This window comes from Haliaeetus leucocephalus, unplaced genomic scaffold, assembly GCF_000737465.1.
Source record: "Haliaeetus leucocephalus isolate CR32 unplaced genomic scaffold, Haliaeetus_leucocephalus-4.0 Scaffold897, whole genome shotgun sequence".
Lineage (NCBI taxonomy): Eukaryota > Metazoa > Chordata > Aves > Accipitriformes > Accipitridae > Haliaeetus > Haliaeetus leucocephalus.
Window position 1 is genome coordinate 1,067,376 of NW_010973333.1, and position 15,794 is coordinate 1,083,169.

At 40.6% G+C, this 15,794-nt stretch overlaps 1 protein-coding gene across 1 annotated transcript in view; it reads right to left on the reverse strand.

The window, feature by feature from the left end:
* WDFY2 (WD repeat and FYVE domain containing 2) overlaps positions 1-15,794 on the reverse strand; it is a 65,720-nt gene that overhangs the window by 21,277 nt on the left and 28,649 nt on the right. Inside the window, exons 2-3 of the mRNA XM_010583355.1 lie at positions 10,901-10,968; positions 5,791-5,864 (exon numbers count right to left, since the gene is read on the reverse strand). Coding sequence (XP_010581657.1) covers positions 5,791-5,864; positions 10,901-10,968 — 142 coding nt within the window. The remainder of the gene's footprint in view (positions 1-5,790; positions 5,865-10,900; positions 10,969-15,794) is intronic.

Here is a 15,794-nt window from a genome sequence, read left to right on the forward strand (position 1 = left end):
GGAGCCTACAGACTATATTTAAGGCAAACCAAATATTTAGTGCAAAAGAGCATGAGAAGACATTCTAACCACCAAAAAGCCCGTATTTACCCACAGTTTCCAAACCGGAATTAAAAAAAAAAGTCTCTCTCTGCATTTTCTGTGGGGTCACTGTAGGTAATCTGCATGGCTTTCCAGCACCAGGATTACCCTAACACATCATATCTACTGCTTGGCACGCAGGTGGAGAGGCTGCAATACTTATCTGTGGAACATCTACAGATCCCAGCTTCCAGGAAAACAACCGTGAGTGATTTGAGGCAGCTATGTATTTTGCTGTTTCCAGGTTTCTGTTCATAAGTTACTTATAAATATGTTCTCTTGAATTGCTCTACTTCATCTTCCTTCCCTTAATCTGCTCCACCTACCATTAGCTTTCCCCTGGCAACTGAAGACTACAGTGGGGAGTGTTATTTAAACAGCAGTAACAAATCAATTAAGTCAGCTGGATTTCTGTATCAGGGTCACCTTAACTCTACAGACCACAGAACTTTAAAAATTTGCTATACCTCTCTAGCTACTTACAGGGGAAGTGGTTTTCATTACCCACTGCCTGAAGAACAGTAAAGCACCACATGAAATGCTTTACTACAAAGCCTACTTGAAGCAAGACCCTTTACTATGAATGATAACTTTCTGCTGTTGGTTCCTAAAGAGAAATGGGGTGGGAGAATATGTCTGGCTTTCCTACCGACTTGGCTGTCCCCAGCTTTGACTGTGGTGGCACACAGATGCTGGTGACTTCAGGTGGGATGAAGAGCACAGTTTGCACTCTCATTTTTGTTTGCCGTTTTCCATTGAAAAATTTGACATGGCCATTCTGTTCTGTGATCCAAACAGTCCCATGGTTTCAGTGGAAGGCTGAAAAGGCTTTTGAGTTCTCCATTATAAAACAGTGAATCAAACACAACTGCAGTTCGTAAGGTTTACCCAAGCATTGATTAGCTCTGTATGCTTTAATACAAACCACAGCTATGTACTGTTAATACACTGCTCCATCCAAAAAGATAAACAAATACAGTACAAAACAAACACAGCTCCAATTAACTTTAATGCCAGATATAATTTCTTTTTTTCCCCCCCCGAAGACTTCTTGCTTCTCATTTTCTTCTTTGAAACCATATGATAATTTGCAATGTTTCTTTGTTTTGCATTTTCTAATCTTTCCCCAGGTCTTTTACTCCCTGCTCCCCTTTACACTATCATGTGTTCTTCCATTGCACTTGTTCCCCTCTCCCTCTCAAGGCCAAATGTATTGGTTGCATCAATAGACAGATATTTTAGCACAGGACACCTTGCTCAAGAAATTAATGCCCTACGGCACATACATTGTGTCATCTGCGCTACAAAAACACCGACTACATCTCTAACATTGTACCAGCAGAAACTGGTTTTTTATCCTTCCATACACAGATGTTTTGCTCCTCCCAGAGCTGCTGACGCTCAGTTCTCATTAGGCAGCTTTTTGGCTCCTCTTAATGAGCTAGAAAGGCTGAGATCACCCACACAGTCCAGTTGGTGCTTGTTAACAGAATGGAGAAAGATTTCCAAGTCCTGTGCAAGCTCTGTAGCACGGAAGGGGCTGGGATATATCAGAGTGCTCAGGATGGCAAAACCAAAACCCCTCCTTGCAGGGATTAAAAACATTTTTTCTGGTAAGATTGCTCTTCAGAGGGTTTTTTTGAGCTACTTTACTACCTTTTTTACCATACTGAAAATGTTAGTGATCAGTCTTGACTGTTATTAGCTTATTATTAGAACAGTGACTTGGTACCATGAAAGCCTTCACAAAGCAGAAAGGAGAAGTCTCGAGCATCTGAAAAGACTGTCCAATCTAGTGCCCACTGTTGTACAAAGACTCTCAACTATACTTTCATGGAGCACGCCTCCCTCACACTGAAACATATACACCAACGACAAACCTCTCTTGAGCCTAAGACCTTTGTAAATTCTCATCCTGGAAATACTATCAGCATCTTGTTTCAAATGACTCTTGTTAAGACAAACAAAACCCATCCTCAGGCGTGTGCCATTTTCAGAGTCCTTGGCCATGGGGCCAGCTGACATGGCCCAGGGTCTAAGGAAGACCCATGCCTTTCCAGAGCTGCAGGCGGACACCAACTGATGTATCCCAAAATAGCACTAGATACCTCTGCTTAGGAAACTGAATCCATTTCTGAAAGTTAATAATCTTTATATATTAGTTATGTGTTACCCATTCACAACCTAGTTCCCACCCCAGGGAATTTACAGTCTGTACTCTCATAGATGATGCCATTTTGACAGCACATGGCAGATCTCCTTAAAGGCTTGACTTCGTCCTGTTAACACAAGTGACCGACAGCACTCTCACGTCTTCCAGAGAACAACAAACCCGCTTCAGAAATGGAAGAGAATGAAGACTTTTAAATCTACTGTCAGACCCTACATCTATATCTGTTGCAAGGAAACCTCTATAAAATTATTACAGTGTTTTCACTCTATAAAGTAAAAAAACTGGGAGAGGACAGAAACTATCCTGTAGTTTTCTTGAAGGAAAAAATAGTAAACTTCCCACAGTGGCAGTACACAGTCCCAGGGTGTACATCAGCAAGCAGAGCCTGACTCATTCTCAGGTTTTCAAAGTGCTGTTTATGGCTGAACCTGTAGACACCTGCAAGATCAGATGATGTGGAAACTGAATTTATCTTAATAATTCTTCCCCAAGGAAGAATTCTAAAGGGTTTTTTCTGGTGCCCTGTTGTCCTTGTGGCCCTCCTTGAAGTATGTAACAGCTTCATCGAGACACAAGCATGGTCAGAAAAAAGATCAATTTAATTCAGCTTCAGCTACCTAAAAACTAAATCCCTCATTTAAATCTCCCCAGAAATGGGGAGAGAGATTTATGCCATTCTAAAACAATTTCTCGGGTAAGTAACATGGGTGTGTCCAAAGGCAATTCACCTCTTCTCTACTGCCTGCAGAACCCAATGATTAACTTTATCTAGGAAGCTAACTTTCAGTGGATGAAATTAGGTGAGGAGTCTCATCTTGGCTGTGGAATTCTCCAGTCTATTGCAAGTAATAGACCTTTCCTCTGCTTCTTCTTGTTGTGGTATCTTGAGAGACTTGCACCTGTTAAAACATGCTTTTGTCCACTTCAGAGCAAGAAATTTATGACCATGATAAAGTCTTCTGGCTTCCAAAAGGGACCTTAGGCAGTCCCTAAGACGTAAAGTAACAGAAATGCTATTTCTTTTCCAAAAGGGTTTGCAAAGTGTAAAAAAACAAACCAAAACAAAAAACATAGAAACTTTTTTTACTTTAGGTACCACACTGCTTTTCAAGCAAGATGCCAGACAATCTTTAGCACAAGAGAATGGTCTGCTGTGCTGCACAAATGCTTGTGCAGCCTTCATGTTGAGAAGCTACAAAAGGTTGAAAACAATCTCTTCACCTCTGTAGAAGCAAAAATTGTCACCCTGTTGCACAAGGAAAGGTGGCCATACAAGCTCACCTCATGGTGGCTTTGCTGGAATGTCTTTCTGTGACAATAGCATTGCTGCCCATCCTTCTCAAAATGTACTATACACATTAATGAGGTGCCAGGCTTATAACCAAAATCCACACAGTTTACATAAATTTCATGTAAAAGAAAAAAGGCAGTTCTACTTTTTTATCTCCATTTACAACTGAAAGTAAAAGCAGTACTTCCTTGCACTGCAAAAAGATCAGTTTGAGAGTACGTGGCACTCTCATGAGTATTGTGTCAGCTTACAGCCCTTGCCAGGAGTCCTTTCCTTCTACAGAGTTGAAGTGAAGATGCAGAATGATTTTCAGTATTGTTTTTGGTCCTGCACCCAGCGTACACTGGGCATTACCAGAAGTGCTAACATGGAACAGCTGACTAATTCCCAAATATTTCAAGCTGCTCAAGTAAATTACCTGTACTTTCCCTTTGAGGGCCACACAATTAGAAGTAATGGCACTAAGGTCACTTTGTTGTAGTAAGTTCTCTTATTTTGTGGTCAGTGTGCCCTGCTTGTATACTCCTGTGCTAAACTAATCATCATAGCCGTGCCCAGGAAGGAAAATCTATCCTTTCCTCCAGAGGGTGGTTGTAACCCGCTTTAAAGTACTCGGGGATTCTCTCTAACACCCCAATGTTGCTGGGACTTGAATACGGGGCTACCCTTGCTCTTCTTCCATTCCCACCTCCACCACTTCTTGTGTAGCACATTACAGTTTTGGCTTCTCTTACAAGCCTTAGGTTTGCTACAGGGGGAAACATTTCATTGCTTGTGGAAGTTTGTGGAGAACATTTTCTGCACAATCCTCTAGCACACAAATGCCTGCAGCTAGAGAGGACTAAATCAAGTTACACTCATAAGCCCTTCCCCCCTCCTATGTACTTGTATCCAGAAGACTGGGAAAAGAAAAGCCCAGCTTAGCAACAAATAGAATCTGCCTTAGACATGACAATATATGCCTATAAGTACCTGAAGTCACCTGTTGGTTTAACACCTGCATATCTCATTTACCTTCTTTAGCTTCAGAATGGAAAATATCTGACTCCATTCAGACTCAAGCACCCTCTGACTCTTCAAGGCAAAATACCCTGAAGACAAAGGACACATCTCTTCCATCATGCTACAGTATTTAAATACCTTATTTACAGTCGCCTTCACATTCCTCAAAGGCCTGGTGAAACAGAAGTGCCTAGTAGGACTGGCAAATTACAGCTATTTCAGAGAGTGGGAAGGAGGGAATTTCAGAGGTGCAGGGAATTCTCTGGCAGCTGTCCCATCTCCTAGATACAAAAGGAGAAATCTCCTACAGGCACAAAAAAATCTCTGCTACTAGCCATTAATAGCTTTATAGGTCAAAACCTTCACATCTTTGATACAGCTCACAGCCAACAGCTAAAAGGGTCACACACCCTTTCCCAAATACCATCTTGGCTTTCGTGCAGACAGCTGCCCTTATGTCAACCTGCAAAACACTCATTCAGTTATAAAGCCCATAAAGCAGAGGCAACAGCAGTAAAAATCTGCAATGATGGTAAAATGATCTTAAACTGGAAGAGGAGTCTATTGATGAGGCATAGGTGAAAAATACCTCACTGACCCATGACCCTTCCACAAAGTGATATAGCTCTTTACTCATCACCCCAGAAGAAAAATCCAATTAATAAGGTCAGCTGTTACCCTCTGTCCCAGATCTAAAAACCACTCTGCTTCTCTTACACACACACACACACACATCTTAGATGTTAATGGACCAAATCCTTCAGCAACAGCACTTCCAGTTAGGGGCAACTCCACTGAAGGAAGTGAGAGGAAAACAAAATCTTAACCCTGAAGTTTGGAAAAGCAGCTAAATATGGAGCAGAAATCCACCTTCTGCCTCTGAGAAGATGTTTTTTCCCCCTCTTAATTGCTGCTTTCAAAAAACTTTGGTATGGTATGATTAACAAGGCACTCAAATTTAATAAAACAACAGCTGTTTTTCTGCGTTGTTATTTTTAAAGAGATATGCAAATTAAGACAGTTTGTTGAGTTGCCTAATAAACATTGTAAACCCCACTCAATCTCTTTGTGGCAGTTGGAATGAAATTTGTAATAATCTGCCATTTTCTACACTACAGCTTCAGTTCCACTAGCAGTAAAAAGTCTCTCTCCCAAACGCTAGCAAAAATATCCTCACCACAACATCACACATATACTTCTCAAAAGGGAAGCATTTCAACTAGAAATCTTTGGATGTACTTACTGAGATTGTACCATTGTCTAGACCTATGGACAGCCTTCTGGTTTCCGGGTTAAAAGACATGCATGAACATGGAGCTGAAAAAAATGAACATGTTGATGAAGTTAACAAAACTGTGATTCTCATTTTCTTGAAGTTCTGGAAAGCCTAAAACTAGCCAACATGCTTTATGATGCTGTTCAGCATTTTGCCCTGTCTAATAGACAAGCATTAAAAAAAAAGTGTTCTTGCAATTCATTCAACCCTATCATATTAGGACATGTAACAATGGCTATTTCTTGCTCCAGCTTCTTCGTTTTTTCTTATTAGTTATCTAAAACCAGGCATGTCATACAAGAGCAGTGGTGGTGTTTTGATATGAGGCGCCTGACATTTCAGTATAAATCTGAGAGATTACTTAGCTGAATAATTTAGTTTTTTTTACATTTGCCTGAACTTTACTGACAATAAAAGAAAACACTGTATTATGTCAGAGGCTTCCATCCTATACCTGCAGTAAAAAGTTAGCCTGTAGGAATCAAGATATCAGCCAATATTAAGGACTGCAAGTCCAACTCTCCGCTACTCCAGTTTCACCACAGACAACGCTATGACAGTATCACATACTATGGCCAAAATAAAAGATTTTATCGAAAACTAGCCATTGTTTTATTGTATCACTATTACTCTAGTAAACATCAGGATATACTCTTAAATTGCACACAAGTCAGTCATACTACACTCCCTCGAGGATCAGGCAAGTTTCGCATCAAGGGTAAAACCAGAATTTTCTTGCAAGAATTCAAGAGCTCTGCTTGGTTTAACTGAGAAATTGTGAAGTTGCATTCAAAAGGCAGGGATTGTTTTTACTGCTCAACACAGCAGCACACAGCTAGAAGTCCTGCTGCCCCAAAAGAAACCTTCAGGAATTATTTTTCAGCAGCAACTGCCAACTGCAGCTAGGGGGGCAGGCATTCTCGCTCCTTCGATAGTGATAAGAGTGGTTTTTAAAACTTATTCTTGTGATAAATATAGAGTACAGTCAGATGTGCTTTTAGTTGTGCTTTTTTCCCCTCTCCCGATTTCCACTCTCCATTGTGATTATTCGCAGTGTTTTTGTTACTAACAAGCTTGGAGTCCTCTTTTTTGCAGTACTGTATATCTGGTATATTCTCAATTTGTGTAATGTCTCACCTAGGATTAAACAGTCCATAGCTCAGCAAACCTTCCTCGACAGTTTAGTTAGCAGGAAAACTATATGAAGGAGAGTCTATGCTGACTGTTTAACAAAACTTGTTCTACATAGAGTATTGACTCCCAACAACCAATGGCAAGCAGAAAGCCTACCAGACCCACATCCAGGCAGGCATCTCAATTTATTTCTTTCCTGGAAGGGCTGACTGAATTAAATCAAAGAAAAGGCTTCAGTTCAAGGAAATTGCCAGAAAGGAAACACTTAAATTAGGGCTACTAACAGCGACAAAATTGCTCCTTCCCACATCTCTCCCTCAGAAAAGGCAAACTCGAATTGTCCCTTTGGATGGTGGTGCTTTACTATTATATTGAGGCTTCTAGCGTTGTAGCAGAATAAGACAGTTGCAGGAAAAACAGACAGAAAAAAAGGCAATTCTAAGCAGAATAAACATCAAATCCTTTTAAAGGCACTTAATGCCAGAACGGGCGTATTCCACATGTCAGCTTTCAAACGCTAGACACTGTGCGTACATTGAAAGAGCTTCTAGTAACTCTGAAGGCAATGAACAGCTCGCAGAGAAAAACTCTCAGGTAAATTAGCTATTTGAAGTATGCTTTTCCCAAATAGCCTAAAACACTTCAGACATAAAAGGTGCAAGCAACTGCTTGACACGCACTGATTACAAAAAAAGTCACTTCTAAATTCCAGACCTGTGTGTACACAGTCATAGCAGTATAAAGATACTTATTTTGCTATAATCATTTTCCTAAGGGAATTCTTCAGTAACACGTGCTCTTGGAAAAATCATTATGTCAGCACTAAAATTATATCCACACTAGCTACACTAATGTAGTTAAAGTGATGCCAGTTGTAACAAGACTGCAGCAGCTTACACTTTAGTGAAAATAAGATGACATTCAGATACTTTACAGAGGACAGGCAGAATATTCCTGATGCAGAAGTCCGGCTGTAGTCTTTATCTTAAATACAGGGCAAATACACACTGATTTTAGCCTTTGGAAAATGAATTATGGAGGAAAAGCCCAATTATATACTTCATGCTCTCAACAGTGTGTCACCTCTATTAGAGGCTGACAGAAGCAGAAGAGAAATACAAACTTTGTCCTTGCAGTTTCAGGGACATCCCCCCCCCTTGAAGTGCCTAAAAGTGGCATAGTTTAAGACTGAAGGAGCATGTTTTGCTTTGCAGTTTTTTTTACCCTCCCATTCAAAGCAAAGTGTTAGCTATGAAAACCATCATAAGACAGACAGCGTATTATCTGCCTCAAAGACTGGATACTCCACTGTTGCTCACTACAATAAAGCCTTTACTCCGTTCCACATCTGTGAGATGTTTTTGTTTGGTTGGGTTTGGGTTTTTTGGGGGGGTTTTTTTTTTTTTTTTTTTTTTGGCAAAAGCTTACTTCTCTTGACTAAAATTGCTTTCCCTTTTTTGTGTCTACTAAGTTGGGTTTTTTTCTCCTGTACAGACACTACCCAAAACTCACACATCTAACCATGGTTACACCTCTATAACCTGTTACACATGTATAACCAAGGGTACACATCTAACCATGAGGAGGGTTAATATGTTCATCAGAGGTCTGCTGTTAATAGAGTTGTTGAGACAACGCTGGTGTGAAGGAGGCACGTTAGCCAGGTTTCCAGCTTACCTTTTTGCCTTACTGACAAAATTACAGTGTGTATAATAGCCTCAGCTCTTTCTTTCTCATTGGCTAGAGGAGATGATCAAAAATGTGGCCACCATGTTGTCCAGAATTTTCCAACCACAGAAACACCCATAGGCAGGGCATAAAACTTTGTAATTGGGGAAATCCCACCTCTAAACAGCAGCAAGTGTCCCTACTCAGAAGAGATCTACAATCTTGATCTTTTTTTCCAGGTATTTAATGGATTTCATATTCAGAATACACTGATGGCCCCATTTGGGTGCAGAGCTTGAACAAAGCAGATGGCTGACTCGGCCCAGCTCCTCTTCCTCCTCATCTCCCAGAGTACCCAAGGCACAGACTCAGTTAATAGGGCTAACTGATATCAAATCATAAAATGGCGTACATCATGCACCACCATAATCAAAGTCACGAGTCATGCCAACGGGGTATCTATAGGTTGGACTGCCACTCGCAGCTTGCTAAGCTGCACAAAGGCACCATCATGCCTACTGCCTTTTTACATAAAGAACCTCTGGGCAGTCGTTCTCTAAACAACAAAACCCAGTATGAACCTAAAGCAGAGGACCATCCAAAAAGGTGATCCACATAGACACAGACAAAACGATCATTTCCAGTAAAGTCCAGACTTGTGCAGAGACTGACTCAGAGCCCTTCCTACAATTTCCAAGCTTAAAGCCATGGCTGATAACAACGTAATTGGCATTGCTCCAGTCATTAATTATACCTGATCATTCTTGAAATTGGTGAATAACACAGCAAAATTTTAATATCTCATGGCTAAAAAGCTTACCAGCCTTCCAAGTGAAGGAGCAGTGTCAGGTGTTCAAATTTATGAAGGCGCTTTAAAATAGTCCCCCCTTTGAGTGGATCACTTCCAGTGAAGCTGTTATTCCTGGCAATAATGCAGCCTTGCTAAGACTAGAGGAGAACCTAACAAGATTTAAAAATGCAAATGTATGCAAAAACACCACATGGAAAAAGAGAAGTATCAACGCCAAACTGCTAGAATAGCCATTTCATAGCAGTTTGACTGGGGAAAGCAAACCTCTTGGGATGGGTCAAGGGAACTCAGGCCACTGCTAGTGATTGTGACGGAGGTCCACAGACTGCCACATCAGTAGCTCATTTCCAACACCTTTTTGTGCAAAATCTTAAGCAGAAAGTACCTTTGAGGCTTGACGTATTCTTATGAGCTAGTCCATCACCAAAGGAAGAAGAGGAATCCTCCTCTCTACCAAATCAACACTTTCTTAGAGCAGGCAGTCAAACACCATGGCCCCTCTAGGGTCCCAAGTTGATGTTATGGTACTAAAACTTACATCTATTAAATATTTTACGTATCATGGAGACAGATGTCTCTTCCAAATCTAGCTGTCTTAAACTAATTCTTTCTCCAGACAGTAAGAATACCTTCATGGGACTTGATAAATGCTCCCCAGTCTGTGGATTTAAATTAAGGTCAGCTTCATAAGCTTTCCAAAGACAGGCTAACCCAGCATATCTGAAGCTGACTGAGGAGCATCCACATACCCCTGCTGCTGGTGACCTGCGGAGTTATAACTCCTGCACTCAACACAGGGGTTATGACACACAGCTAGGGCTGTGATTTCTTCAACTGCCTCTTGGAAAAATAGACATCTATCTGCAGGTTTTTTTAAAGCATTAACACTCTCTTTGGGAGAGGAGACATACAGCAGATCATACTGGAGGGATCCATCAGGGAGATTTGGTTTTCCACATTTAATTGCAGGGGTAAAATGATTCTGCTTCTTCACTGGAAGAGCTGCCTTCCCTGTCTAGTATCCTCTCCATCATATTAGCTGCCACAGGATATTAAGTTCTTACCAAATAAAACCATTTACCATTGCACTCTAATGGACTGAGCACATGCAGTAGGAAGGGCAGAGTGATTTATACTGGAGACTTACAAAGCTTTATGGACTCCATTAGTGGCAGAATGCAAGACTACATTTTGAGCTCCCACATTTTTTAATCTATGTTTGCATTAAATGCTCATCCCTCGCTAGCATGTCTGTATCCTTTATGGTGCTGTAATCCCTGATGCCTCTCAGAAGCATTAGCATGCAACTTGGTAAAGCTTCACAGAAACCACAAGGATTGTTCAAGAATAATATTTAAAATCGAGTGGTAAGCTTACAAATGATCATAAACATGAAGCTTCATCAAAACCAGAAAAGCCATTTTGCAAATACACAGTAGATAGCGAACATCTCCTTATACTTACATGGCATTGCATGGTATATGCTTGGCCAGTACTGCCCACTATCCCTCTTCAGCCAGACACGAACTGTTCTATGAAAGAAAAAACACAACACGCACGTGAGGAAGAATGAAAAAGTAACCATGAACAAAAACAAAGTGGTGACAATGAATACAAGAGACCTTCTTCAAAATTAGTTTATTTTCCTGAGAGGGAAAACAAACATGCAAAATCCTACAGCAGCCTTATACATCAACCTCAGATTAACCTCTATAGGTTAGGTAGCCCATTCCTTGGTTCCATGTAGTAATCAACATCTTGGCTGAACACACCACAACAGTATTTGGAAACTGCTATGGCTTTTTGTTCCTTGCCTTTCCCAAGGACTGGAACATGACTGTTCGTTCAACGCCTCACATGAGGATTTGGGACACCCTACATAGCCCAGGAAAACACTCCTGTATCAGCCCGTTCAGTCCCCTGCAGAAGTCCTCCCCCTGCTCTCAGGGTAGACCTTGGTCTATCTGCCACCTCTTGCTCTGTTGTTCCGTTTCAGGAAAACCTCTAAGCAAAGGAATGAGGTTCCGAGATTGTCAGCTTCTATTTACTAAGATTATGTCCATTTGCGCCACAATGAGCTCTTCAGCTTCAGCACCTTCCCTGCTCCTCAGTACACTCAGAGTGCTATCACATGCCCATTGAGCATTAGGCTGAAGAAGCTAAACTCTAATCCTCCTCTGAAGAGGATGATCAAGGCAACAGGCAGCCTTGAAGCCCTCCTCTGCCCCATCAGTTTGGAGTTGCCATCCTTGAATAGAGGCACCTTGAACCACGCAGTGCTCCAGGCCTTCCTACAAACACAGCAGTGGTTTCCTCTCTGCTAGAAGGCCTTCCGATATATCTCAGGATTACTTTTTCTTTCTTATAATCATATCATACCAGCAGCTCCCTGTCACTCAAGCTGTGCCCTTCACACACTTGAGACGCTTATTGCTTGTTTCCCAAGCGGAGGATCTGGACTGATGTACCATCTGGGTCATTAAATATTTATTATTTCAGTCCTCATTGTCATTCACTTGTTTTGGTCCAATCTCTGAAGACTCTAACTGAAGCTCTCTCTTAACTTTAGTTCATCAGCTAATTACATTAAAACATGCCTAGTAACAGTGTCACCAGTTAAAGCAGCAGGCAACCAGTAATCTCCTGCTTGTTCCTGCATGAGATGCTCACTGTCATCTAAGTTACAGCCAACTTACTTGCCTTACTGTTCCTCAAATCCTCAAATCCTTATAATCTCTAATTTTAACTGGTAAACTCTCCATAAAATACTGTATTCCATGCTTTAGTGATTTACACCCAACGTATTAACCTTCTCTAGAAAATTCAGTTATCCAAAACAGCATCATGTTAGTGTAGCACAATAGATTTCAACCCATCACCCACTTCTATTTAGTCTTTTCCACCAAAGTTAGCATGCAATGGTAGATACAAGAGAGACTTAAAAAACTATTGTTAAACATAAGCCTTATTTTCCTGTAGCAAATCTACAACTTGCACTTGATAGTATTAAGGAAAAAAAAGCCAAGCAAGAATAGTTCTTTGCCGTTCACGAAACGTGGAAACATAGCTTATGGAGAAGACAACACAGTCATTCCTACTATTACATCATTTTCATGGGAAAGCAGATTTCAGCCCTTTTTAGTCAGCAAAAGTTTAGAGCAATGCATTAATATAATACACTATAAGACATTACACACACAAATCGAGTCTGAACATAAATGCTGTACAACATAATAAAGCAGTTCAAGAACTAGTTATCTATCCTGCAAATGTCAAGTTAAGGGCTGCACCACTATGTGTTCCCAGATTGCATACATCCAAAATCAGGCTTCTGCTCATCCTGCCCTGCATCCAAACTCATTTTCTAGCAAATAATTCAGAGACCTGTGTATTTGGGCACTACACAAGCTGCATCATTTTAGAAACGTCTCATGTGTACACTTCGACACAGTAATGTTGCTCTAAAAACTAACATTTCCCTGGGTCAGCAAGTCCCACAGTTAGAAAGCTTTCACAAATTACTCAAAACACACAAAATTCAGTATAATTACCTCCTAAGCCTACTGGCCTTTTTTTGCAATAAACACATCAGCAGCTCTTCAGCAGATCTGAAGCAAAACCACCAATACTTTTTCAGGGACAATTGATCAGCTAATAACAACGCTATCCTATTTTCTGTAGCGAGAGGGCCAAATCCTGTAGGTAACCATAACTATTGTCAGAGCAGCACTCTGCATCTGGACCTCAGCGCACAGGTCTGGGAAGATGTCCACAGTCACGGGGCTGTACTCCAGGTTTGGGACAGGGTCCAAAACCTTTGGGTCCACCTTTGCTAAGAAGGTGGTCACTGTAATTCTCAAAGCAGATCAGATGCTCTGTTTCCCTACCAGGCAAGCTCTAACATGTTTATCCTCAACAACTGAAGTTATTGTGGAAATGAATGAGTGTGCACAAAAAAATAGTGGGATGAATCACGGGGAGCTGAAAAAAAAAATCAATATGAAACAGCCCTGAGGAGGTGCACCTATATCCTGTGAGAGACTTGTCTTTCTTGACCACCCCAATCTGTATATTCAGTGTTACCGGTTTCAAAACTCCCAGGCTTCCACAAGTTTGCCTCTCCTCTCTACTTTAAGACTCTGGCAAATAGTAAGTCCAGTACAACATCTTACAGATAATTCAGCTTGTTAAAAAATACTGTGTACAAGAAAAGATCTTTCAAAAGCCGGAGGAAATAAAAATCAATTTTATTTGAAAAAATGGCAATAATTTCAATGCTTTGGGTTGTTTTTGTTGTTGTTTTTTAAACTGTACCCACTGCAGACTTACTAATTAATTTGACAATTATGTCAATGTTAAGACTGTTAGATGAATGATATTGAAACAAAAAATATTTTCTGCTTAGGCTTAGAGAAAAAAACACAAACAAAAAACCTGGTGGAAGTTCCTAGTTAAGAGTGAAACTACTGTTACTAGTGTAGGCCTCTTCTGTAGGTACACAGTATGCTCATTTCTTTATGTAGTCAAATGTATTTCCATTCAATGACTAATTCATGCAAAATGAGAAACAAAGCATTCTAAGAATAAAAAGACTATGAAAAGATATTACCTAACTCTAAGGTGTGTGAAAGGGAACATAACCAGCAAGTCAGTTTAACTAACTCATCACAGAAACACTTCTCTCTCCAGTAAAACCATTTTAAATAGAGGAAAACAAAAGATCTTATAAACAATTTATTTTCATATTAAGGATGATTACCATGCACATCTTTAAAACAAGCATTTAAAAGTTATGTTAAGCATTATAAAGTTCCAATATCTATGTATAAGCTGATGTAGAAGTGTAAAAATTCTTCCTTATGTCAGAAAATGACGACTCATGATTTTCTTCTCTTAAGATCACTGAATTAGGTAAGGCATTTTATTGAAAAAGAAAAACTGATCTCAGTTCATTAAACTTTTCTGGATAACTTTTTCTCAAAGTAGATTTGGGCTAAAGAACAAATTGCGCCAACAACTGAACTTGGGAGAAGCCAAATGCTCTTGGAAGAGAGCGTCTTTTGTTCAGCTGCAGTTCTGCACATTTTTGTATACTTCTTCACACAATACTACCCACTAGATGTGAAACCCAGAGCTTTTGAAGCTTCTAAAGAACGCAAAGAAAAAACCAAGCATGAATGAAAATAAGCTTTTTTATGGATATATAGCATGAAGAGTACTTGCTGATTGCATGGTTACTGGACTTAAACACAACACCCACCCAGGTCAGGATCCATTCTTCAACTGCTCTAGAGTGATTCAGTCTGCATCACCATGGAAAATAGTTGTCCCTTCCTTTTGTTGCCAGTGAATTGGCTTGGAAAGATTTTTAGAACCTGTCCAATTGATGGATACTCTTCTAGCCTTTTCATAACAGAGATGATTTCTTTTTAAATGAGACAGGCTATACACAAATAATTCTGCCACACAAAAGACAGGCTATGTCTTCATATATTAAGGGGATGTGAAAAATGTGTATTTTAAAAGAAAAATGACTTCTCTCTATTAAGCTCAAGAGTACATGCCTCAAGTCCAGGTGGCTGTGGTTGTACCAGCAGGTCTCGAATGCACTGCTAGGCTGAGCAGGAGGTAGGCTTCATCTGAGCACCTACTCCTCACCGAGGTGCCTATGTCAGCAGCAGCACATCCACCTTGGCACGGCAGCTCTGCGCTTCACCAGCTACAGAAACCTACTCAATCAGTGGTATGTGCCATGTACCTTCCTTCTGATAAAGACGTTTTGCTCAAACAAATTCTAGTTTGTGCATTTAGGTTGCAGTATGCTCCACAAAAGTCTGCGCAGTGCTGCCGGGCTGGATACAAGATTCTCTACTCGATCCCTAGGCTGGCCTGAGCAATCATCTCACTGCTGGAAAACTCAGTGTCGCTTGGACCTCTGGAATCAAGTCTCTTTGACTCATAGACAGAGCTCTTGTCTTTTCTCCTTGGTGCCTTGCGTGAAATTAAGGCAAAAGACAAATACTGGTGTTGCATACAGTACAGACATACTAGACGTGTCTAAGCATTGTCCCAAGATGTTTGCATGTTGCAATACTGTGAACTCTGTTGTAGGGAGATCCAACACCACCATTACCTCGAGAAACAGGTTATCCCTATTCCACTCCGCTTCTCCAGAATATCCATAAAACCACCAGTTCTAGTGGCACAGTGTGAGTGAAGAAATACGATATATCATTTTCCCATAACAGATCCTTGCTCTCCTGTTTGTGAACTTTTTCCTTCCTTACTCCTGCCTTTTTAAACATTGCTCTTCGCTGAGATGCACTTGTGTAACACACCGTCACCTTCATGCCCCAGG